Source organism: Notamacropus eugenii, chromosome 5 (assembly GCF_028372415.1).
Source record: "Notamacropus eugenii isolate mMacEug1 chromosome 5, mMacEug1.pri_v2, whole genome shotgun sequence".
Taxonomy (NCBI): Eukaryota; Metazoa; Chordata; class Mammalia; order Diprotodontia; family Macropodidae; genus Notamacropus; species Notamacropus eugenii.
In genome coordinates, this window is record NC_092876.1 from 231393327 (window position 1) to 231420816 (window position 27490).

Here is a 27490-nt window from a genome sequence, read left to right on the forward strand (position 1 = left end):
GAATGTATTTAGAAAATAAACATTCCTGGACTGAGTTGCTAAATAATATTATTATTTAATTTTTTCCTCCTAACTAGGCAAGTCTCTCTGAAATTCACAGTAACATGTGGGTTAGAAATGGCCTTCAGATCAAAGGGCAAGCTATGACTTATGTACAGTCTCATTTCTGTAATTCCATGATTGATCCTGACATATACCTATTACAGGTAAAATCACCACATAATATATATACGTGTATATATACTGTGCTTATAAGCAAATCTGAATGCTGAGAAGTAAAATATCCTTTGTTTTTTTTAAAGGTCTGTGCTTCTAGACTTGACCCAGATTATTTTATTTCATCTGTCTTTGAAAGGTAAGCAATATTAAAACATTTTTTCAGTACCATGGGATATTTTCAGTTGTATTTTACTCTCTTAAATTTTAAGTATTGTGTTTTTTCCCCCATAGATTTAAGGTAGTGGATTTGTTGACAATGGCTTCACAACATCAAAATACAATACTTGATTCAGAACATGAGAGATCTATGTTGGAAGGAGCCCTCACGTTTCTTGTGATTCTATTGAGTCTGCGTTTACATTTAGGTAAAAGCTACAATAATTCCTATATAAATAGAATAGTGACAGTTCAGCCTGTCTTACAAAGAGGTTATGAGTACTAGATCTAATGTAAATTATTTTAGATTGTTGATTTGGTTTACAAATGTTACATATTTAAATATCAATTCACTTTAATACTTCATCTGAAGTAACTGAAAACAGCAATCATAAACTTTATTTAAATCTTAGGCACCAATCTTTTATTCTTCAACTCTTAAAGCATACAGAACATTTTAGGGGATAGATTAGCGAAATTTGTTGTAAGTGTATTCTTTATAATTTTGTCCCTATTGAGATGTATTAATTTTTGTTTTTTAATTATTTTTAGGAATGACGGATGATGAAATCCTCAGGGCAGAAATGGTAGCCCAACTTTGTATGAATGACAGGACACATAGTTCACTGCTGGATCTCATATCCTTATAAGTTTTTGTTTAATTTTCAGTTGATTGTAGGTTTGATTTAATATATGGAAAATAATTTGAGAGTCACAGAATATTAGAACTGGAAGAGATCTTGGACTTCTTTTGTCAGCTTCTTCATTTCATATATGAAGAAACTGGTGTTCAGAGAGGTTTAATGATATGTTCAAGGGTTAGAGAACAAGGCCATGGAAGAGTCTGTCTGCAAGAGACCTCAGGTTTCCTGATTTCAGATTTCCTCATTCTACAGGTTTTTCTACAATAATATGTCTCTTTTGTATATTAATCGGATTAGGTAAAGATAGAATAAATTATAAATCCAGTTAAAAAATTATTGGATCTATGACTTTATAGGTAGAGGCAATGCCTAGTGAGGAACTTCCTTTTCTAAAGCAGATCAGTACTTTCTCTGTAATTCATAGTTTTAGAGAATTGCCTTGGGGCACTTGAGAAGTTTAGGGGTTTCTCTAGAGTCACTCAACTAGTGTCAGAAATGTGACTTGAACCAAGGTGTTCCTGACCCTGAGACTAGCTCTTTATTCACTGCACCATACTATTAAAATAGGTTGGTATCTTCTAAAATATAGTTATATTATGTTTTATTTGCCCTAAGGATTTTTTGGCATAGCATATCATATATTCTCTCTCTCTCTCTCTCTCTCTCTCTCTCTCTCTCTCTCTCTCTCTCTCCCCTGCTGTAATTCTGAGTGTAGTAATACATAGTAGCTCTCAATATCATTATGATAAGCAAATCACTAATTTATGAGAACCTCAGTTTCTTCATCTATAAAGTATATGATAATAGTACTTTCTTGATAACCTTTATTAAGCCTTTTATGATTAGCTTCAATTTAGCAACTATTTTCTTGGGCTGTTAAAAAAGTAAAGAGGCAATATTTTGTACTGGAAAGTGTGCTAACTTTGGAGTTGCATTTAGGTTTGAACTAGGTAATCTCTAAGATTATTTTCAGGTCTACATTTGAAAATAATTGATATCTTGGATTTAATAAAAATAAAACAAATGTATGAACCGTAACGTATTTGATATATCTATTTACAGTTTGTTTCTCAGTTTAATTTCTTAGTTCTTTCATGATCCTTAACTGAAGATGAGCATTTGAAGATTTCTAGGGACATTTTTTGAAATTGTAAATCTCAGTTATTTTCTTGATGCTACTCTATTTAGTTTTCTGTAGTTTGAAGGAAACGGTGTTATATATAGCTTTAAATACAGTTAGAAAAGCACTGGTCCTGGAGTCAGGAGGACCAGAATTCAAATCTGGCCTCAGACATTTAACATTTACTAGTTCTGTGACCCTGGATAAATCACTTAATCCCAATTGCTGTGCAAAAACAAGTGGATAAATAAATATAGTTAGAAAAATGATAAAAATTAGAAAATGGTAACATAGTAATCAGTTTAAAACATGGTGATCTTAAGATATTCCTTTTGATTTTTTCCCCTGCATCCCTCCCTCTAAAGTTCACTACTAGTAGGTGTGAAAATGTTAACAGCAAAGTGCTTTTGGTACTCTTCTGTACTGTACATGTGCATAGCAAATAGTTAGGTGTATATAGATGAAAAATGCCTTAGGTTTCACATTGCAGTCCTTTTAACTATGTGACCAGAATAATGGTGACAGAACTGTTGCATTGTGGAGTCCTCTTGTGGCCACTTTCAGGTATTGTAATAGATCTTGATATTTGGACTGTTCTTAAGAAGTAATTAGTAGAGTCAGTGTCCTGATCATTTGATATGACTTTTAGTCAGTACTAATTTTTCTTGACATATGAATCACATTCCAGAAAATCCCAATCCCAAAAGTGGAATTATTCCAGGTAGCTACAGTTTTGAATCTGTGTTGTCAGCCGTAGCTGATTTTAAAGCTCCTGTTTTTGAACCTGGAGGTTCTATGCAACAAGGAATGTACACTCCCAAAGGTATGTTAATGTGCATAAGAATATTTTTGAAATATTAATTTTCTGAAGGTTTAGACCTGTTAGAAGAAATTGATTTATTTTTTTTGCTCAGTGTTGATTTTGTTTTGAGCCATTTGAGTTTTATCTTTTACATAAACATTGATGATTATTTCTATTTATTTAGAAAACTCTGTTATCCTATTGCGGCATCAGTGCCCAGATATTAGAAAATAATATTTCAATATTTCATGGATCCATGGTTTAATCATTGTGGTTATTATTTTACCTCTGCAGATCTAAACCCCTTCCTATCTTCATGTAAGATAGTATTGACAGTTCAGTATTTTCACCTCTACACCATAAAGAAGCACCATAGTAGGTTTTTGATGAAATAGTACCCTTCATGGAAAATAATTTCTCAAATATACCATAAATGAACAAATTAAATACTTACCCCTAAATAACCATTTAAAATATTGAAGCAGTTTTATTAAGAATTCATTGTTGCACATTATTAAAGTATTATAACTTTGCTATTGAAATTAATTGTTTTATTCCTTAGCTAACTCTACATTACCAGATAGAATGGTGTCATTTATATTTAATATTATCTCATGTTGCACACCCAACTGATAATACATACCCAGTTACTAGAAAATGTTACATTTGAGATTTTAGCAAAAAGGTAAACTGAGGCAGACCTCCATTAAAAGATAGCATTTATTAGCAGGGGTATGTTACCTGTCAATAAGTGGGTCAGTGATTTGCTGGATGCCCAGTGATGCTGGAGACTGCAAGCAGAAAGACAGTTCCATAGGCATAGGTTTTGGGAAGTAAGTACAGAACAAAGTATAGAGCATGGTAGATGACATTGTGAGATTAAGGGCAACATGATTGATTACAGAGCTGAAGTGCAGGGAACAACATGATTGGTTGGAAGTTTGGTAATGGAGGCTAGCAATGACCCCTGCTCTTCTCTCATGAGACAAAGAAGTGCAGGTATGAGACAGTGGCCCAGATGTTTACAAGGTGTCTTTGAACGATAGCTTCGTGGAGTAAAGCTGTCAGGCCCCAAACTCCCTTTGTGTTCACATGCATTCTCCAGGGTCAGTTTAATTCCTTGAGTCAGGAGAGTTGGATTTTTAAACTTAACCCATTACTGGTCAGCTGAACTCTGAATTAAGTTCAGAGACAAAGAACCATGGCTTAGGCAGTTATAGGACAAAATCAATTAATTGTAAATAAGATCAATTAGAAAATGATATAAGCTCAATCTTAATCTTTTCAAAAATAATATTTGAAGTAGCTTGAAGGTATGATATTTTTGGTTGTGGAATTTGATTTCACCAGAGTCCATGGAATTAAAAAATTAAAACCTCTAGCTGAATGCTCATATTATTTAGAATATTGTATTAGTAAGCACTTTGAAAATATTTTGGCAGAACTTGTAAGATGAAAGTGATTAAAATTGCAAATCTACAGTAGCTTCCCTTTACCTTGACTACTACTTTGCTATTATGAACATTCCTAACTACAGAATTAGAAATCTCTAAGATGAAAGTAGACTACTAAAAAAACCTTTTTTGATTTTTAGACTGTAACTTGATGCCAAAGGAGGGAAGCAATTAACCAGAAATCTTGCTGTGCTTTGGGGGAAGATGATAGCTTATTAAATTTTAGTATATATCTTTGATAAAAATATGTGGTTTAATTTTTAACTTTAATGAGTGCTAGACTGGAGTAACTAAAGTCTAACTAAATTTAAAGACTCTGCTTCAGAATATCAAGGTTCCCAAGATTCAGATTGGTGATTTGAATCCATTAAAATCAGTTGAGTCTTAAATACTTATGTGTGTATCCTTTCTAGCCTTGTATTTCAGTAAAAGTTATATCATACAGTTTGTAATTTCATGATCTCATTGAGATAAAAACCAAAAGAAAAAAGCATTATTGTCTGTTCTGTGTGGGTATTAAATATTTAATAGCCCTTTTGGTAGACATGAATTGATTGAATTTTTAGAATTCACTTGAAACTTTTATTATTATCTCCCCAATGAAAGTAAAATGTGTTTTGAAAAATTATATATCTATTTATATATACTTACATATACACATATATAAAATATCCATTTTTTGTAGTAGTAGTAGTAACTTTTGAGGAAAGTATAAGAATAGAAATTTTTTTTATACATTGAAGAGAAAAATAAATTAATTAGATTCTCTTAAATATTATTACAAATTAAGTTTGTTAAATTTCATTTTCCATTCAATGGTAAATATTTTAAAACCTTTAATATTTTTGTGTTACTCAGGTATTTGTTGAGCAGCTATATAAAGTAAATGTGGAAATGATAAAGAAGCAAGAAATAATTTCTACCTTAAAGGAACTTATGATTGAGTTGATATTCACATAGATAATTCCAACATATGTTAGAATATGAAAACTACATGGGAGAGATCTGAGCTATGAAGTGGCACAGTAAATAGAGTCCTGGACTTGGGATCAGAAGACTTTAGTTCATATCTCTTCTCAGGTGCTTATTTGCAGCATGACCCTGATCAAGTCACTTACCCTCTCTGGGCCTCACTTTCCTCATCTGTAAAATGAAAGGACTGTACTTGATGACCTTCTAAGATATATTCTAATGTTAAATCTATGGTCTTATAGTATGTGTGTTGAAAATAGAGTGGGAATTTGTTCTAGGCATGGGAGACTGCACATGCAACTGACCAGAAATGGAAGTCAAGAGTAGGCTTGGGACCATTGTAGTGTTCAGTTTGACTGGAATATAAAATGTATAAAGCAGAATGGTTTTAGATAAGGATTGGAAAGTAGAAAGAAGCCATATTGGAGAATTATAAATCTATCCTAGCTTAATTTAAAGAGTTTATATTTTATGCTATTGGCAGTAGAAAACCACTCATGGTTTCTGAATCAGGAAGTTATATGATCAGACTTTTGCATTAAAAATAACAACAATAACAATAACAACTAGCATTTTTATTGTGCTTTAAATTTTGTAAAATGTTTTACATATACGTTCCCCGTAACTCTTTAAGGTAGGTGTTATTGTTATCCCCATTTTATGTATTAGGAACAGAGACTGAGTAGATTTGCCCAGGATTACCCAGTAAGTGTCTGGGGCAGGATTTAAATTTATGTCTTCCTTACTCCAGGTCCAGCATTCTTTCTACTGTACCATCTTGCTGCTTCAGATATATTACTCTGGCAGCAGAGAGAGGATTGATTAGAGAAGGGAGAAACTAGAAGCAGTGAAACTTATTAAGATGTTTATTAAAAGTAAGTCTAAGATAGAATAAATGAAGATCTGAATAAGGGTGATTGCATTGTGAATCAGAAAGAGGTCATACAATGATATTTGGTAGCAAATTGGGTGAGGGGAGTGAAGGAGAGGGAAGAATCAAAGATAACTTGAGATTTCAAATCTGGTAACTCAGAAAGCAATGTGTTGTGAACAGAAATAAATTGAGAAGTTTGGTTTTTCTTTGCGGGGGGAGTTTAATTTTAGACTTTGCTGACAGAAATATCATGCAGATGGTTGAATGATGTAGGATTCGATCTTGGGGTTGGTGTATGTGGGGAGGGTGTAAATAGAGAGATTTAGTAGTTATCTTTGTAGAATGATAATAGAAACCATAGAATTCAATAAAATTACCAAGAAAGGGAAGATACAGACAGAAAGTGACTTTATATGTAGAGAAAGTGACCTGGGACAGAGCTTTGAGAGGAAGGTTGTCAAGGAGAAGGAGCTATAAAAGATGTGCTTTGCATGTATTAGCTGCTTAACAATTAGTTATTGAATGAATTAATAAATAAATGAATCAATCATTTTTGTGGAAACCAAGGAAGAAGAGTGTGACAAGGAGGGGGATGTCAAGTCCTGGGAAGAGGTAGGAAACGATGAATAAAAAGGTCCTTAAATTTGGTGGTAAAGAGATCATTATTGACCTTGGCATGTGCTTGTTTATATAAACAAACAGCTGTCCTACTGCTTGAATTAGAACATGCATTTTGAGGATTCTTTAAGTTTTCATGTCCATCTGTTAAGACTGAAGTGTGAGAGGGCATACAGAAAGTTCCAGCTTCTTAAGAAGCTCAGAGTCTGTGGTTCTCAAACTTTTTGGTCTCAGAGTCCTTTTACACCCTTAAAAATTACTGAGGACTCCAAAGGACTTTTTTGTTCATGTGGATTATATCTATCAATATTTACCGTACTAGAAATTAAAATGGATAAAATTTTTAAATGTCAATTTATTAATTCATTAGAAATAATAGTAACCTATTACATCTTAATGTAAATAACATTTTTGTGAAAAACAACTATTTTCTTAAAAATATTATGAGAATTGACATTGGTTTACATATTTTTGCAATTCTCTTTAATGTCTGATTTAGTAGAAAATGGTTGTGTTCTCATTTCTGCTTTTGAATTAAATCTGTTCCAATACTGTTTTGTTTGAAAGGCCCTACACAGGAATGTAATTAGAAAAAAGAAAGTAACTTAATAGACAAATAATATTTCAAATTATTATGAAAATATTTTTCACTGTAGAGACTCTCTGAAAGTGTCTTAGGTTCCCCCATAGTCTTAGACCTTACTTTGAGACCCCATTGCTCTAAGGGAAGGCTTGAAAATACTTTTGTAGCCAGTTCACATATGCTGGTGGGGGAAAGAATTTGTAAAGAGGCTACTGATCAAATCCATCTCTATATACTCATCTCCAAGGTTAGTTTTATAGAATAGAAACTTTGCTAAAAGACAGTTTTTTCCCCCCATTACTCAATTATGACCCAGGATCTTCTGGGTGTGATGTCTTATGACAGTGTGCTGTAGTAGAAAGAAAGCATTAATCTTAGTGTCAGAAGATCTAGTTTCCTTCCTTAGCTAGTTGTATGCCTGAGCAGTGTACTTAACATCTTTGAGCCTCAGTTTCCTTCTTTATAAAATGGGAATAATAATGCTAACACTACCTACTTTACAGGGTTGTTTTGAGCAAAGCACTTTATAAAGCATAGAGCTAACCATATGTTAGCAGTTGTTTTTTTAAAAATGTATTCTTTCCGAATAAGCTAATGGCAATTTTAAAATACTGCCATTATCTCTTAATATTTGCTAAAAGGGGAGAAAATAGAGCCACCAACTCTGTAGAACAGTACTTTGGTTTTAACATGACACTTTGTGTCCTGTTCCTCTCTCATGCACGATGATTTTGAATTATAATTCATTTATGTATTGACCACTTTTCTAGATTATAAGCTTCATAAGGATAGGGACATGGTCTTAATTGTTCTATTACCTCCTGAGCTGTACTCTGCCACACTTCAGAAATTTTGAAGAGTTGGTTAAAACTCTTGAATTTGAACTTCACAACAGTTTGGAAGATGTGGCTTGCTTTTTGTATGTAGCAAGTTAAATCATATATGCCATGATAACCCTCATAATTGTATTATGAAGCAGTAATAATAACATTTATATAGTGTTTTAGAGTAATCAGCTTTCATTATGTTGTCCCAGTATTATCAAGAAAATAATAAATCATGTCTGATTATTGTGTTGTCTTAGGACTATGATTTTCACAGTTGCTGGCCTGAAGCAAAAGTATAATAAGATTCTGTATCCTTGGTCAATGGATGGTTTTTGTTGTTGTTGTTCAGTTGTTTTTCAATCGTGTCTTATTCTTTGTGACCTCATATGGGGTTTTCTTGGCAAAGATACTGCAGTGGTTTGCCATTTCCTTCTCCATCTCATTTTACAAATGAGAAAACTGAGGCAAACAGTGTTAAGTGTCTTGCCCAAGGTCATATAGTTAATGTCTGAGACCAGATCTGAACTCAGGAAGATCGATCTTCCTGACCCCAGACCTAGCACTCTATCTACTATACCACCTATCTGCCCAACAACGTCCTTGGTCGTTGGATGGGATTAACATTTGATTTACTCTAGTGGAAATGTTGTTAGATTATTTTGGAAATAGTGATCATTGCTTTTAGAATCTTCAAAGATGCTTAATGTTAAATTCAGTGAACACTGTGTCAGAACTGTGTTAAGTTCTCAGATCAAAATAACTGAGATGTAGTTCCTGACCTTAGGGAGGTTACAGGTATAAAATCAGTACATGAATGTCTATAATATAGGGTAAAATGTGAGAGGTGCATAAGCAATACAGATAGAGTGCTTGAGTTCAGAAGGAGAGGTTATGTTTGCCTTCAGGTGGGGGAACAGTCAAAAAAGCCTCCATGGAAAGATGGTTTGCCAGGCTTTACAAGAGGAGAAAGAATTAAAAAGAGAGGAGGATACAGCAAATGAAGTAGCAGAGGCATGGTTATGGGAAGGTATGGACTTTATTTAGTAATAAGTAGTCTGGCTTGGCAGTTTATGAAGGGGAAGCAGTGGAACATAAGACTGAAAAGGTAGTTTGGAGCCAACTTACAGAGATCCTTGAATGTTAGTCTAAGAAATTTGGAATTTATTTCTCAAGTATTGGGAAGCCCTTGAAATTTTTGAGTACTAGAGTAATGTGATCACAGTTACGTATTTAGGAAGATTAATCTTAGACTGGAGAATAGGGTACTAGAGACTAGAAATGAAGAGGATGAGTTGGTTAGATGGCCATTGTAGTCATTCAGATGAGAACTAAGGAGGATTTGAACCAGAATGGTGGCTGTGGTAGCAGAAAGGAAGGAATGGGTATGAGTGATCTTGTGGAGGCAGGAAACTGAGGCCCAGATGAATTAGGTAAATCACCCTAAGGTCACTAGCTAGTTCGCAGCAAAACTATCTCTAAGAATATAAGTATTGTGACTCCTGGTATAGGGCTTTTAAAATTATGTGTTTAAAATTTTTAGTTTAAAATTCAGCTCAACATCTTAAATATTCATCGTGCTGCATTGCTTGTTTGTGATGAGAACAAGACTATTTAATAAATTTTTTTTCCATTTAAAAATATGCAGTGCTTAAATTATGGTCTTAGGAGTTAGGAAAGAAATAGTGTATGTTACAATGGAGAGTTAATATTTTAAATGGGAATCAAGATAAATTTAAAATTAGTAATTAAAATTTTAAAAATTCATTTTAAAGTCATCTTTGTAGTTATGGTTGACTCTTATAAAACATTTATGACCTAACAACTAATTTGTTTGTCTTCCAGCTTGATTTTACAGAAGGTATAAAGCAGGAGTGGGGAAGCTTTGGCCTTGAGGCCACATGTGGCCTTGTAGGTCCTCTAGTGGGGCCCTTTGACTGAATCCAAGCTTTACAGAACAAATCCCATAATAAAAGGATTCGTTCTGTAAAACTTGGACTCAGTCAAAAGGCCATACCCATATGTGGCCTTGAGGCTGCAGGTTCCCCACAAGGAGAGCATATTAAAGACTTTCTTATATGACACAAAGTTTGTTATATTCAAATGACTCTCTAACACATCAAACTTATTACTAAAATTAATCATCTAAGAAAATATTCCATCTATTAAATTAAAAATTGCTAACAAGATTATGTAATAACTTTCATCTTTAGGAATTACTATGTTAACTTGTACTTTTTTTTAAATGATAATAGCTGAAGTCTGGGATAGAGAGTTTGACCCAGTCATGGTAATCCTTCGGACAGTTTACCGTAGAGATGTGCAGTCTGCAATGGACAGATATACCGCATTGTAAGTTCATCATATTAAGTAATATGTTAATTGGATATTACAGATTGTATACTTTTGTGTATACATTTTAATTTCAAATTGTCTTATGAATTAGATATACTCATTATTAAAAGGGCATTTTTAGTTTGTGGGGAAGAAAATAGTTGTAAGGTTCTATCAGAAATTGGATTTTATATTCTTAGGCTTATAAGCCTGAAGTTTCATTTTTTATTTTTAAAAATGAGTTTTTGATAGCATTAATTGAACAAAATAGCAGAAATTTGTACTATATAGTGGAAGAAGTCAGAAACTAAATTTTGTGCTATTCTGCTTCAGAACCAGCAGAGGAGGCACAAGTTAAGATAATAAATTCTTAGAACTTTGCTGTCATCATCAACATTGCACAGCAAGGGATATTTTTACTTGTAGCTCTTGCCATTTGTACAAAAGAAAAAAAATGCCACCTGATAAATGAGAGCAGAGGGACAAAAGTTAAAACAAAATAAATTTTATTTGGAAGCATTTAACACAGCTTGGAATGTTGAAGTATGAAAAAAATCAAACTATGAATGATGTCCTTTTAATAGAGTATTTGATTTATTATTATGATAGGATTCATTTTGTAATAATTATTGACATTTATTGTACTAATAATTAATTTTATAGTGTTATACAACTAGAATAATAGAACACTTCATAGCTTAATTTGTGCTTTTCTTTATGTGAGGCAAGTTCCCAGTTTTGTCAGGAGGGCAGAGGATACACAATTAAAATAGAGCAATTTTAGTCTTGAGTAAACATTTGTCTGGATCATAGCCATATAAAAGTGAGCATAGTGAAATATTCTTGGCAGTTTGATAAGAAATTGTAGACATGAGTGGAGATTATTGAGGCTCAGATATGTCACAGGCTGCATAATTTGAGGAAATTTTATGAGTTGGAACTGTAACTTATTTCTGTGAGTAGATGTAAAAATGAAAGAAAAAATGGCAAATACAGCCAGCGGTCAGGTTAAAAAAATGTAGTTTAATATTAAAGTTATTTGCCTTAATCAGAATCTGATTTCTTTGTTTTTTATTTTGAACATTGATCACTTAGGAGTAATCTGTACACTAAAATTTCAAATTAATGTCTAGTTTTAAGTAATTTGAAATTTGTAGTCATTTTCAACAGGGAGTTTACCTTTGTACTATTGGTAAGGATTCTTTATGCAATTAATGTAAATAAGATTCAGGTACACTATTTGAGTAGATTAAAGGAACAAGGCCATGTTGCTTTTCTTCAAATTAGTAAAATTCTTATTTTGAGAATTCCCATTTTCTTTTCTTTGCTTAAACCACTATTGACACATTTTTCTTACATAATTAGATAAAATATCTTGGAATTTTAAATTTTTGATAGGCTTATTACCTTAATCTCCTTTTTTGCTCTTTTTCTCCCTATGTCTGTCTTCTCATTCCTTTATTTTTTTTTATGTTCCTGAACACTTTTGTTTTGAATTTATTCAATAACTTCGTTTAAATTACTGCACTACTCCTTGATAGCAGTTTGAAAATCTGTTATTAAAAGAAATATGTATGTTGGATTAATGTACTCTCCAGATATAAAACTTTCTGTTATTTTCTAATAGGGTAGGTTTAGAAGTTTGTGGCAGGATATTTTTTTTTTAGCTATTAAAATTTTGTTGCTTGAAAATTGAACATTTTACAGGTTTTTTTGAGGGGGGTGGAGAAATGGTGAGAACTGCAGTAAACATCCATCTGTAAGATTAAAATTTGATGTTTGAAATGGCACTTCTTACCAAAAAAGGGGCATCTAACTCTACCCCCATATGCAGTTTCTCTTATTTGCTATCAAGAATTTTGGCTGAAAGTCTGATTGGAAAAAGTAATTATTGATGATGAGTTAGTAGGACAATCTTAGTATATTAAAGAACATCATTGGTTGTCTTAAAAAAATAAAAAAGTTTCTTAATCACTTATGGAAGGAAGCCTTTTAAGTTGTGGGGAAATGTTGATTATGGTAGACAGCTCTCTTTAAAGTGTTGAAAAATGTATTGAGTAAACTTAATTTTCTAAAATGACTTTAAAAACTGGGTTTTTTTTTGTGTTTTTATTTCAAGAAGGCCAAATTTTATGATTTTTTTGACATGGGAATAAATGCTAGTGTTTGTTTCTTCGAGATCATCTAGGCCAACTCCCTTATTTTACAAGAGTAATGAAGATAGTCAAAGGACATAATAAACAAAAGAATGAGAAGGTTAAGGAAATTGGTTGTGTTTTTATATATTCCATGAAATATAAAGGGGATAAGGTTATTAAAGGGTGAAAAAATGGGACAGCCTTTGTGAATTTCAAATAGCAATTATTATAATACCTCATCCTGACTTTAGAGAACCTACTATTCCCCATAGGAAGTAGGCATAGGCCTAAAAGTAATAGTAAAGAAAGTCTTGAATCACATTAGGATTTCTAAATACTAAAATTTATTCTTATTATTAATTAGTGATTCTTGTACCCAGAAGTATCAGGTTGGAGACATTTGAATCATAGGATTTTGGTATGTCTGACTTTCACTTCCAGGATTTCCTTCTGGGAAAACATTTGTAATTTTCATATTATTTCTTTGATTCAGACAGGCATATTTTACTAATTGTGAAATTTATTTCCTTTGGAGTGCCAGAAAACAAACTATTCACAACACAAAAATAAAGACTTTATAGAAACAAACAAACAAAAAAAGAGTAATGGAGGCTCTTCAGGGTTAAGTTATGTAGCTAGTTATTGGCAGAGTGGAACTAGAACTCAGGTTTTTGTATTGAAAGTCCAGTGTCCTTTCCAGTTTAGCATGCTACCTCATACTTGAGAAATTGGCCAGATTTTTTAGGTAATAGGCTAGTGTTTTTTTATAAGAAATAGTTAGAATTGTTAACATATTTCTGTCAGCTTTTAGAAGTTTTTACAAATCACAAAATCCAAACTCAAGTTTTTAATATATTTACTGTTAATAAAAAGAATGCTATCCAACTTTAATTTTTGATGTTTCCACTGCCTTTTGATGTGAAGCTTTGCCATGTTTTTGAAAGCATGATATATGTGTTTGTGTGTTTTAAGATTTTTTTGTTTTTCAAATAGTCAATTATTAAGTGTTAGCTTTTCATTTTGTTAAATTCTTCTAGTGTTCATCTTTTCATTTGCATTATTTCATTAATGCTTTTGAAATGAGGGGTCAAAATGATGTGTAATATGCTATAATGGACAAATATGAACCAATCTTTATTTTTAGAACATTTTGTTAGGTCATATTGACCTAGAGGATATTAAAAAAAAAACTGGAAGCATTTTTCCCCCTTATTTTTTACTTTAAAGTAATTAGGTTTATAAATACTTGTGATAGAGCTACTTCACAAAGTCTTGCTCGATTAACTCTTTGTGAACTGGAGGTGACTCCAGCTTCCCAAAGGTAATGACAATGAAGCATAAGCTCTGGAAGGTTCTGCTCTGCTGGAAAGGTATTCTGGGGCCCTGGCGACACACTGTCTGTTCTCTTTGAGGACAGTACAGAAGTAAATTCTGCAAAGCACTTGGTCATCATATAGTTTGATACTCAGTGATTTTAGTACAATACAGGAGGATGTTGAAGAATATTAAGAAATATGGTTTAGGAGTCAGAAACGAGAGCAGTTGACAATATCATACCAATAGAATATAAGTTTCTTGTGAGTAGGGATTGTTTCATTCTTTGTACTTACATTCTTATATTACAAAAACTACTTAAAGGTTCTTTTGAGTTCTTAAGGATGGTGTAGCTATTTCAAATTGAAGTTTTTGTTTATCATCTTGTTTAAAGTACTGATAATTTCTTATAGGAAATAATATTGAAAATATCTTTGGTAGGATTATTCCTCTTCTGTAAATGTTGTGTTCTCCCAGTAAAACCTTAAAGCACCTTAAGGAAGTGTTAATTTAATATCTGAAACAGAGAAGTTTGAGGCACAAAGCTTCTGAGTATAATGATTTATTTGTAAGGCTAGCAATCACCAAATTAAGTCTACTGACTCCTCAGTGGTCAGAGATGAAGAAGTGATTTACAGAGCTTATTTTTATAATAGAAAAAAGAGGAATTAGAAATCTTAGGAAACTTGTCTGAACATAATTCAGTTGGATAAGGCAAATCATCTGACTAGTTTATTTTGCTGGGGCTTTTCAGCACAACTTGTTGCTATTGCCAACATTTGGAGGGTGGGCATGTGAGGGGCATAAGGGGGAATATCTAGGGTGGAACAGCTATTAAATTTGATATTCTGTTGGATTAGAGCGTGTGTCTATCACCCTACTTACATGAGATTGCTTTAGAAATCTTGTCCTACAACTGTAGCATTTGCGGTTCTAAGTATTGCTTTTTAAAGGACGTGTATATTGACTAATATAGTTTTACTAGAAAGAGTATCTTATTTCAGGGAGCTCAAGAAAAGGGGAACTTATCTGCTAAGACTAAAAGAGAACTTAACCTTTAGAAAGAGTCTTTCCTATGCATATTTTATTCCTAGAAAGTTATATCTGTACTGTAAATTATCTATCAATAAATAATATCTACGAATAGAGCCGTATCAATTGATTTATTCCTTCAACAGGAAATGTTTTATTCTTATGCTTACATTCTTAGTGCCTTATACATAGTAGGCACTTAATAAATGTTTATTGAATTAGAACAAAAAATAGATAAGCTGTTGATGCTCTAAATTGGGAAACAGATGAAGGAAAATATATTGACACTAATACTTATAATTTCATACAGAAGTTTACCTTATGAAAATGAATTACCACAGTTAGGAGATTAAAAAATCTGGATGCCAACTATTAGTATATACTTGTTTTCATTTCTAAGCAGGGAGAGATGGCATTTGGGGACAACATTAAGTCAGAATACAAATTCATTTGTAAAGTCTCACAGCAAAGGATGTTGGAAAATTATGAACAGTTTTGCCTGATTAAGTTTTGAAAATCAAGGAAGAGAAAAGAAGTTTGAAGAAAGCTTGATGAGATATCCAACTAAGCGAAGACATCTCAAGAACATTGAAAAATGAAACCAGCAAGAGAATAAAAAAATAGGAAAATATATGTAAAAATTTTTTATAATAGACTCTTATTACCATCAAAAATGATAAACTATTGCATTTGGACCCTAATATAACAATTTTAGATGTGCTTTTATAGGGAAGTGGAGATGACGCTAAAGTAAATAAAGGCAAAACAGCTGAATTAGACTCACTATAAAAAGAAAAGATTCATTCTGGAGGTTGCAAAATTTTGAATGCATTGAGGGATTGAATCTCATAGTTTTTGAAAAAGAAGGGAAAATATCTAGAATATGGAAGAAAATCTTAAATTTTGTTACCAAGAAGTTACAGAGAACATAGCAATAACAATCGACTTTCTTATGTCTACAAAATTTTTATGAGAATCAAACTGCATCAAAGGAATCCTTGATGAGGATATTAGATGGGGCCATCTGGTCTTTCTCTGGTGATTTATAGTAGATCACATTTTGACTACTACAGGATTGAGATTATAAGATTTCTTCATTTCTATTGTTTGTAAAATATGTAAAGAAATTAGTCTTCTTACATAGTGATAAGACTCAGAGGAGACATATGAATTTCCCTGTATTAGAATGTTAGCAGTGTATCCTTACTCTGTATACTTCTGGAGGGAATGGCTAGGCTGGTCCTGTGGTTGCTTTCTTGAAGTGCCAAGTGTTGTGTTACTTTTGAATCTCAGGGATAACTCAGGGTGGGGATTTGCAAGCTTTGAGTGCTCCCAGAGTGGTCTGATCCCAGGCAAAGTTAGATTGTTGTCATCCTGGTCTGAGCTTCGCAAGTTTCTGACCTGGGTTTGGGTCTGCGCAACAGGCCTTTGGGCATGCTCACTTGGAGTTTAAGTAGCCTGAGTCAGTTTTTTTCTACCATCTGAAAAGCTCTACTCATTCAGAGTTCCTTTTTGGTTTGAGATTTCTATTATGGTTATTTTGCTTCAGGCTTTATATGGGGGTGTAGACTGAAACTGAAATTTCAGTCTGTTCCTGGAGTCTGACCCATGCCACTGGTGCTTACTTCTGAATTTGCTACATAGCGTAAGGTCCATAACCACTCCTAGCCATCCTCAGTCCATCTGAATCTGTGACCTAGAATTGGGTAGTGAGCTACTGAGCTGTTAGTTGGTACCTGTTTCTTCACTTCACACAAGTTTAGTCCCTACCATGCCAGAATCTCTGAGATTCTGGGAGCTTACTTTGCCTTGGTGCACAGCTTCTTCCTAGGCTAGAGACCCCCTAGGTTACATACCTTTAGGCAGACCTTCATCTCTAGTGTCATCGAATCACTGCCTGTCTGTGCCAACTTGGGCCTGACAAATGATGAGAAAAGAAGATTCACAATGATTTTTTTCTTAGATTTTTTTTTTCATTCAAGATTTGATATGGTATATATTTTTTATTTATTTGGAGGATTTTGGAGTTGGTTGTTTACAGTATTTCTTCCTGCTATTCTACCATCTGTAATGGCCTTCCGTTCATTTTCCTTACTCAGTTCTTTCCTTGCTCCAATCTGTTACTTATACAGCTGCCAAAATGATTTTCCCAAAGTGTCAGTTTATTCCAATATAGGATGAAAAGCAATCTCCTCTTATTGGTAGTTAATGCTTTTTAAAATCCCTCCTCTTTTTCTTTTAAGTTTTTTTCCCACAAATTCCTTCCCTCCTTACATGCCATAGTCCATTCATGCTGGCATGTTTGTTGTTCCTTACACATAGTGCTCCCTCTTCTTCTTTTGTGCTCTTACCTACCACCTCCACTCCTCTACCTCTGCATCACCAAGGCAATATTCACAGCACTAATAGTGACTATGAATATGCCAGCGTAGTTCTCAATTGCAATTTATAACAGACTCTCCTTTAGCAGAATAAGCAGGAGGGTCTCAGGTGATAAGAGAAAAAGCTGTTGTTGGTTTGGCTTACAGGAGGTAAAAAGTTAACAATAGGAAAGTGAATGAAGCCCTTGCGCGGTCTGGGGCCTGAACACAGGCCTTTAGATGGTGGTGTAATAGCAGAGTCTTGAAGGCAGCCAAGGGTTGTAAGAGGCACAAATGGGAAGGGAATCTGTTTCAGGTGCAATGGAAAGTCAGTGTAAAGGCATGGAGAAAGCAAGTCCTTGAGAATGAAAGTAGGACTCTGGTTGACAAGGAAAATCTTGAGCCAGGTTTTTGTTAAATTCAGGAATTGGAAGGAATGTTCCTTGAAAAGATTGAGGATGTGGGGGAGCTTGTAGGCAATTGAGTAGGTATTTTGGAAGGAAAGTTTAGTATACTAGGTGATGGGGTGAACTTGGTTGAATAAGGCCGTAAACCTAACTCTTCATTTAAACTTTCCTATTTCTGTTTAGAGCACCCCAGCCCTTTTAGTCACCTGACTTTTCAACTTTGAAACAATCTTTAACTCTTTCCTAGCCTCACTATTTATATCCATTTATTTTCTAGATACTGTTGATTATATCTGCTCAGCATCTCTTGTAACTGTCCCAACCTCTATTCTGACCTTTTCAGAAGTGAGGGGGACTGATTGGAATTGGTGAACCAGTATAAGAGGAAGTAGTTTCCTGCTGCTTGTTCCTTGGATAGAGCTAAACTGGTGTTAGTGGAGCTATGAATTATTGGTCCAGCTATTTTGGAAATACATCCAAAAAGTCACTAAATTGTATGTATCATTTTGCCTAGTGATAACACAACTAGACCTGTAACCAAAAGAGATTTAAATAAGAGTAAAATGATTAATATATGCAAAAATATTCATGACAGTGCTTTTTTGTGGTATCAAAGAATAGGAAACTAAGGAATGCTCATCAATGGAAAGTAATTAAACCAATTATAGCATATGAATGCAATGGAATACTATTGTGTTACAAGAAATGATGAAAGGGATGGACTCAAAGAAATCTAGGAATAATATCAACTCATGTACAGTGGAGAGAGTAGAACTTGTAGAACAATTTATACAATAATAACTGTAAATAAAACAACTTTGGAAGACTTAAGAACTCTATTCAGTACAATGATGAATCGTGTGTGATACCAGAGGACCTATGATGAAACAGACAACTCCTGACTGAGAGGTGATGGACTCAGTATACTGAATCAGACATATTTTTGAGATATGGCCCATATGGGAGTTTGTTTTGCTTGTCTGTGTATATTTAAGGTTTTTGTTTTTGTTTTTCTTTTTTTATGGGGAGAAGATGTAGGAGAGAGGGAAAATAAATTTGTTAATTAAAAAACTTTTTAAAGAAGAGCTAAACCAATAGAGCATTTGCAGAGTTGATCCTTTCTAGATTTTGATAAATAATTTGGAACCCTGGCAGTAAAAAATGTATACTTAACATGTGTTGAGTCTCTTTAAGATTTGCTGGAGCTTTTTGTTTGATTAAATGAATAAGATCCAGGTCTTTGTCTTCCAGGCTTCCAGGGTCTGGTTTGGGAACAAATTTGGGGTTACTTATAGATGACTGGCATATCTTTTTTTATCATCTTGTTACTGTTAGAATTGTCTCATATTTCAGAACTTTCTGGGAGGTCACTTCTGACACAGATTATTTTTTTCCAGTATGCACCTTTAAAAAGTACCATCTACCCAACAAGCATTTAAATGATATTTGCTGAATTGAATTCTTAATTGGTGATTTTTAATTATTACTGTATGATAATTGGAGAGAATATAAAAAAATTGGTTGGGTAAATAGGATTTTAGAGCTCAAAGGGACTTCATAGATCATATAGTTCAGTCTTCTTTATTTTGCAGTTGAGATAGTGATATTATTCAGTAAGAATACTTTACATTACAGCATATAATATGAAAACTTCAGGGTCTTGCTTAATGTTCCACCAGGGAGAAGCTAGGATTTGAACCCAAATCCCTAGACTATGAATCTAATATTTATTTTTAATAAAGTACATCACCATTTTATGTCAGCAATATTATATCTGTGGATTTGTATTGACTTCTTTTGGAATCAAAGGAAAAAATGCCAACTTTATTGATAGTGTGCATATATATATTGATAGATATGCATATATATACATGCAAAATAACTTGATTTCTGAAAATGATATTAGAAATAATATTTAACAACTTGAAGTTTATCAGTGATTTATGTAGGAACATTAAATGTATTTGAGTATTTTTTTAAAAAGCATGTTACTGTTGCAGCACAAGAGATGTACAGTATCTTCTTCCTTATTTCAACTGCCTGGCTAGTACTGCTTTATTTTCATTACTCTTATTCTCTTTGTTCTTTTTATTGGACTTCTGTTCATCTTTCCATCCTCTTACTTGCTCTGCATCTCATTTTAATTGATGTAGGTTGCTCTGCTATGTGTGATTGCCCTTCTCCCTCAGTTGCAAGGGGTATAATATTAACCATGGAGAAAGTGTATCCTGCATTTTGTACAAGCTGACTAATTTTGGTACTAATGTTTTAGGATCTGGTTTAAATGCTATTTTAATCTAATTTTTATCTTGTATTATTTCTACAGTTTAAAACAGAGTGGAAAATTCCTTGGAAACCCTTGGCCCCCCTACAAGAAAAGGACACCTCTGCACCCCAGTTACAAAGGTCTCATGCGACTTTTGCATTGTAAAACTTTACACATTGTCCTATTCACCTTACTTTACAAGGTACAGTAGTGATTTAAATAGTAACAATAAGATGAAAGTTTCATATTTTTAAAGTCATACTTTAAGATAGCATTTGCTTTGTGTATGACATACTATTTAAAATTTTAAGTCTCTTCCTCTCCAAGTGTTCTGTCTATCTAGCTGTCTATCTGTCTATCTGTCTTTCAGTTTCTAAGTATAAAAGAACTGAATAGCTATCTCTGGTAGTTACTCTAAATTAATGACAATTCCCTTGTTAGTCTAGGACATTTATTTAGGTTCCATTTTGAGTACAAACTACAGCATATTAGATAGTTAAAATTGAGAAGTTAGGAAGATCTGGATTCAAATTCTGTCTCTGACATATCCTGGCTGTGTATCCCCAGACAGCTGACTTTTAGTGCTCCAGAAAACAGTATAATACTCTGAAGTTGCTGATCTGCATTGGTAGAGTAAACTTCTCTTTGGAAGTTCCCTTCCAGATAAATCACAAATCTGGTAAAAACAACAACAATAACAATAGCAAAACAGTAACAGCAGTGGAGAGTCTTTGATATTATGTGAGGTTACAAAGCAATAGAATAGTGAGGAGCAAACAGTCACTTAAAGTGAAATAGATCTTTGTGAATTTTGCCCATCCATCTAAGGTTATTCTCTGCTTTCTCAATACTCAGCGTTTGGTTTTGAGTTTGAATGGTAGCTTAATCATAAGACTAACAAGAGTTGACTTTGGATAAACATCATCTTAGGAAATGTAAAAAGACTAGTGAGTACATCATAGTTTTCTCCTGTTTAGAATCTCTCCTCAGCTTGGGTTTTCTTATTCAGACTTATTCAGCTATAATTTTTTTTGGTACTGAGAAATGATGTGATAGAACAAAGACATAGCCATGCCCTTGGGATGTTCACAATATATTATAGACAAAGTAACAAAGAAATGAAATAGTTATATGAGATTGGTCCCTAAAAATGGTCTAATGTCTCTCTGGTTCCTTCCTAATTAGAATCTTGATTTTTAATTTTATTTTAAAAAATTTATGCACCTTTTATATGCCATTTGTTGCCTACGATAATCAAACCTTTTTTCTATACCTGAATTTTTTATTCATTTTTACAAGAGGTCATTCTTATAATGTGTATCATAGGAGAAATTAATTTTTAAGCCCCTCCATAATATTTCCATTTAACTCTTAACATCTCATATTTAATTTAGTGGTCAATTCTTTGAAACTCTCCTGAGCATTTTACAAAATTACTTAGTAAAGCCATGTGTACATCATTTTTGTTAACAAAAAATTTTAAAGTGTATGTATTTGCACACCTAGAAATTTTTGATTTAGTTATAATACCATAACAAACCAGTTATGTCAGATATTTATTACCATAAAGGCAATTCTTTTTTATATTTTTTAAGTTATAAGATTTTAAAACTATTTCTTAATGAATGTAGTATAAAGAGAATCACGTAGTTGGAAAGAAACCGATCTAGAGCTGAGCCAAAATCTTTCCTACAACATACTAAACAAGTGGTGACCTGACTTCTTCTAGAAGATATCTGGTGAGCATAAATCCACTGCCTAGAGAAAGCCCATTGCACTTTGGGAAATCTTTGACTATTAGGAAGTTTTTTACTTCAATCCTAAGTCTGCAGCTTCCACCCATGGCTTCAGTTTTGCCTTTGACTCCGAGTAGAAAATGAACTAATCTTACTTCTGCGTGACAACTCCTTCAATATATGAATTTAGTGATCATATTTTTCTAGAAGTTCTTTTCTCCGGGCTAAACATTCCTGGGCCTTCAGCAAGTCCTTACATAGCCTTTACCATTATTGCTTCTCTCCTCTGGATGATTTCTATCTTTTCAAAGCCTTTATATAATGTGGTTCCCATAACTGGAAACAGTAGCTGGGATGTTGTCTGACTAAGGCAAAGTATACTGGGACTTTGACTTTTTAGTCCTGGATGTTAGTTTTGGGTGCTGGTCAGGAGTTCCTGATCATTTACATTAATTTAACTGTTGGTACTTATACCATTCAGTATTTTTGAGTTGTTGATCCAGAGCAGCAGAAATTGAACTATGTCTGTATTGACATTCATGCTATGAAAGAAACACATACAGTAGCTCTAACTAAATGTGAAGTTGATTTGTAGGATATCCAAAGACCTTAAGAAGAGAGACAGCATTGTTGGTTAATCACATATCAAAAAGCCTACAAGAAGCATAATTTTATGAGGTGTACCTACTTATTTTACCTTGCAGTACTTACAAATATAAGCAAAAAGATATTATGAAGATAATTTGCAGTTAATGATCCAGTATTTGTTACAGAGAATGAAACTGAGAAATTATTTGAGAACTTGAAAAGATCCTCCAAACTTAACTCAATATAATCCTTGACACTTGGTGACTTCAGTGAAGATAGCAAAAGAAAGTATAGGGAAAACTTTGGAAAATGCAGTTTAGTATCAAGCAGGAAAAGAGGTCTTGTAGAAGACGATACATCAGGAATATATCATAAAAAAAGTTAGACAGTGCTATATGTGGTTAGCACAAGGGTCATCACAAAAATGGAACTGTATTTTAGCTAGGTACTAACAGGTAGTACTCATAAAAATTTAGCCATCTGTTTGCTATCATATCATTGACTAATCAGAATAGAGGTTGCAAGAGCAAATTAGAAAAAGATGAGAAAACATTGTGATTACATTAGTAAAAATGCTGATGTTCACCATTTTTTGAGAACTTTAGTAATGCAAAGCAGCTCCAGATGGTGAATTTTCATCGGTTAAAAATTAAAATTTAATTAAAAATCAAATAAAACAAAGTAACTACATAAGGAAGCAGAAAAAGCTTAGGAAATATCTGATCATTTTGCGGAGTCAGCAAGACATAGAAGGTAAGGACAATACTTATTCCTTCAGAATTTAATTTGCAAAAATATTATGGAGGAGGATAGTGGAAAATTATGAGCAATATGACATCATAAAACAGTGAGAAACAGTTAAGGCAAAAATCAGCCTACAGAGATCATCTCAAGATTATTTTTAGTTGATGAAACAGGACGTGGGGCAACAAATAGACACAAAATGGAACATATCTGCTGTAGTTTCTAAATATTCTGTTCTTAGTGATTTTAGTAGAGCTACCACATTTTGTACTGTCCTACTTCAGTACCTGATATCCTGAAGTATCAGAGTGCTAAATGTCCTTTCTTAGTATCATAGATATAGAGCTGGAAGGGACCTTTCAGAGTCCCTCTGGCCCAACCCCTTCATTTTACAGATGAACAGAGACTTAGAGAGGTGAAGTGACTTGTTCAAAGTTTTATACATAGAATCAGAAACACGGTCTGAACTCAAGTCCTTTGATTCCGGAGTCAGCGCTTTTTTGTTGCACCATGCTTGCTTTTAAGAATATGAAATCAGAAGAATAGCTAGACCTGTCTAAATATATATAAAAGAGATCTGTGTTAGGGATGCAACTTTGAAGGTACTCAGGGATTACTTTTTTAAACTATCTAAAAAAGGGGAAAATTTTAAAGAAATAAAGATTAGAAGTGATTTTTTTTTTTTTACCAAATCTTTTCTTAACCCCCAAGGTAAAAGTTGATACAGAAAACATCAATAACTGCTTATCTACATGAAAAGGCAGACACTTGTATAAAGCCTTTGTGAGAATGGTCTGTGAACACATAAAAACTTATCATTGATGCAAAAATGAAAAAGCCATGGTCAGGCTTTTATGGATGGTTTTCTAAGGCTGTATCATCCACACAGTCATGATTGATTGAGAATTCCAGAGAATATAAGATCTTTTTTCAGTATATTCTAGATAATAATTTCTATCTACAATCAGCTTAGTGATTTTAGATAACCGTTTAAGTTGATAGAACAGAATGTAGCCTTAAACTCTTTGTTCAAACAGGATACTCTTTTCCTTGCATATATCAAAATCATGTAAGGCTGACAGGTGTGACCACAATGGCAACTTTGTTTTAAGTTTGCTATGTACCAACATTGTAAGGTACAAAACAAAAGTATCTTTTCACTTAAGATGTTCACTTGTGTCATGTCATCTATTGCATAGTCCAGATAAAAATGAATTTCATATACAGTTTCTTTTCCTACAAAATTTCTTATAAAGTTCTCCAAATGACAGTTTAAAGATAATTTCATAAATTTTATTGGTCTTCACAATCTTATTAGGCCTCCTCGGTGAAATAGTCATTTGAAAGAGATTGATGTAGCTATCTTCATTGGTAAAACAAAATAAATGAATACTTCATGTCTATCATGAAGTTAGATGAATACCCTATTGGGTGAGTGAGTGAGTCAGTCTGTCTATCTGTCTGTCTCTTTATCTTTCTACCTTGAACAGCTACTTCAAAAGAATAATGAGAAGGACCTAGAACTGCATAGAAGATGAGGATGCATAACCTTTGGGAAATTGTCCAAAATTTTCAGTGATCCTAAACTGTTCCTTGCCACAAAACTCATCACAACTTTTGCATCAGTACTCTACCAGTGAGGCTGTGTGACTGTTAATCATGGAACACTATGATAATGAATCAAAATTATAAATGACTTAGATGGCAGCACAAAGTCATGTAATAGTCTTAACTAGGCTGAAGCGTATTACAGTGATGTGTAAGATATATCACCGGGAAAATAAACAGGCTTTTCATATAGCTAGAGTGAAAGATAAAAGGCATACTGCCGAAATACTGTTTCTGGTACCCACAAAATGATGAAAATACCAGAAGAAGGTCTGTAGGGAATTGGGTAGATCTTTTACATGAAGACATGGTCAAGAATTTTACAGAATTTAAAGGCTCAGATACATGACTTGTGATCTACACTGGAGGAGAAAGTGTCCACACAATGAAATCACAGATCCACTGTTATATAGTACAAAAACTAATATGTAACATTTGCATGAACCAAATGGAAAAGTGTGCTTTTCTGCATTATTAACCTCAATATTATTTTTCACCCAGCTACTTTGACACACTAATAATTTTGAGTTGTTCAAATATGATCTTGAATTGAAATAGGCTTTTTAGTATAGAATTTCCAAATATAGTAGAATTTTCTAATGGATGCTATCTTGTTCATGGATATATATTGATTAAAGCAAAAAAAAATGAGTCTAGATTTTTCTGCAACTGTCAGCATTTTACATAATCTAGAGCAAGCAAACCTTTTCCACTTTGCTTCAGGGTTTCCATTCACCAAATACATTATAGCTTTATTTTATCCCTCTGATAAGACTGGTTTGAGATATGATATTTGGAATATGTAAAATGGTATTTTTTTCCTTTTTTTAAAAAAAGATTTTGATGGACCACCAAAATCTGTCAGAACATGTCCTCTGTATGGTTTTGTATCTGATTGAATTAGGACTTGAAAATTCACCTGAAGAAGAACCAGATGAAGAAGTAAGTACTTTAATATACTTAAAGCAGATTAGTAACAAAGATATTGTATGTTTAATGAGGGCTATTTGAAAAATAAGAAGAACCTACCGAACTTCTTCTGTAATACAAATGTTGTCTTGATAACAAACCCAGGAAGAGTTAAAACAGAAAAAGAAAACTATAGATCAATATCCTTAATGAATATTGATACAAAGATTTTAAATAAAGCATTAACAAGGATACTAGAACAACAAAAACAATGAAAATACCATATCAAGAGTTATAGGAAAAAGCTTTTAATAAGATGTAATATCCATTATTGTTTAGAAAACACAGGAATCAACTGATCTTTCCTTTATATAAATAGTGTCTGTCTAAAATCAAGACCTAGCATCTTATCTAATAGTGATAAACTACAGATCTTTCTAGTAAAATCCAGGGGTAAAGCAAAGATATCCATTTTCACCATTACTATTCAACGTAGTGTTAGAAATCCAAACTATATCAGTAAGGCAAAAAAAAAAAAAAATTGGAAGCATAAGCTTAGACAAAGAAATAAAAGTAATCTTTTTACAGATGACTAAAATGAGTTGAAATAATAACTTCAACAGAGTTTCAGGATATAAAATAAACTCACATAAAACATCAGCGTTTCCATATATTTAACAACAAAACTGCAGGAAGACATAGAAAAAGAAATTCCATTGAAAATAATTACAGATATATTCTTTTGGGAAGTGACCACTGAATTCTTTCTATTTCCACTTTGCCCTTCTGATTCTAAGAGTTCTAGTCACATTTTTTGACATTGGGTGTCTAGGCTCTTTTTGGTCATATCCAATGATATTCAAAATTTTTCTCATTTTCTGAGTTAGTTGTTTTTGCTGTGAGATATATTCTACATTTTCTTTCTTTTTTTGAGCCTTTTGACTTTACTTAATATTTCTTGTTACCTCATAAAATCATCTTCTGTTTGGTCCATTTCATTTTTTGGAAGTTTGTTGCTTGGGCAAAGTTTTGTGCCTCTTGCAAAGTATTAATACCTTTTCCATTTTTTTTTCTCAAGTGCTCTGGTCCCATGTGTAAGAGAACATTTAAAACGTCTTTTAAAAAAAAACTATCTCGTTCAGGAATTGTAGTTGAGTGTTTGCCCATGATGTTTTTGTCTGAAGCACTGATTACTTGTGGATGTATTGGAGTCATCCTCTTCCTTTAAGTTTCTGTTTTGAGTGTTCTTGCCATCATAATAGCTCATTATAGTGCCATTCTTCCAGCTGTTTCCTGACTGTGGACTTGTTAGGGAAAGGTTCTGCAGTACTTCTAGAGGGGAATTCTAGGTTGGTCCTGTTGTGTTATTCCAGGTTCTCAAGGATAGGCTGGAGACTTGTTAGCTTTCAGTGTTTCCAAAATGGTCTTATTCATTGGAGGGTCTGATTGCTGCCCTCTTTGTCTGAACTCTATGTTTCTGACCTCGGTTTGGATCTGCAAGAATATATTGCTTCTGAACTCTGCCCCTATTAGCTAAGTGAAAAACTTTGTTAATTCAAAGTGACAGAACTGTAGGCTCCCTTTGGTCTGAGATTACTGCCCTGATTATTCCTCTTCTGACTGAGCAAAATTCTGGAAGACCCCTCTTCTGAATTTGGGGTTTGAGTGTCATGCCACTCATGCTGACTTCTGGACTTCCTCCTTGTTCAATATGCTGTGCAGGGTCTCCTATTGGGTACACCATCATCATATGCATTGTTTCCTTACCTCACCCAGAATTTGTGACCT

General features: G+C 33.3%; 1 protein-coding gene across 10 annotated transcripts in view; it reads left to right on the top strand.

The window, feature by feature from the left end:
* UBR3 (ubiquitin protein ligase E3 component n-recognin 3) overlaps window positions 1–27490 on the top strand; it is a 314350-nt gene that overhangs the window by 118967 nt on the left and 167893 nt on the right. For 6 of the 10 annotated variants that reach the window (XM_072612278.1, XM_072612275.1, XM_072612270.1 and 3 more), the window contains 8 exons: window positions 78–206; window positions 303–355; window positions 451–584; window positions 928–1012; window positions 2820–2962; window positions 10522–10618; window positions 20178–20319; window positions 25631–25735. In XM_072612278.1, the coding sequence (XP_072468379.1) occupies window positions 78–206; window positions 303–355; window positions 451–584; window positions 928–1012; window positions 2820–2962; window positions 10522–10618; window positions 20178–20319; window positions 25631–25735 (888 nt within the window). Of the gene's footprint in view, window positions 1–77; window positions 207–302; window positions 356–450; window positions 585–927; window positions 1014–2819; window positions 2963–10521; window positions 10619–20177; window positions 20320–25630; window positions 25736–27490 lie in introns of all 10 variants that reach the window. The other 4 variants (XM_072612269.1, XM_072612272.1, XM_072612274.1 and 1 more) reach the window with 1 other exon arrangement.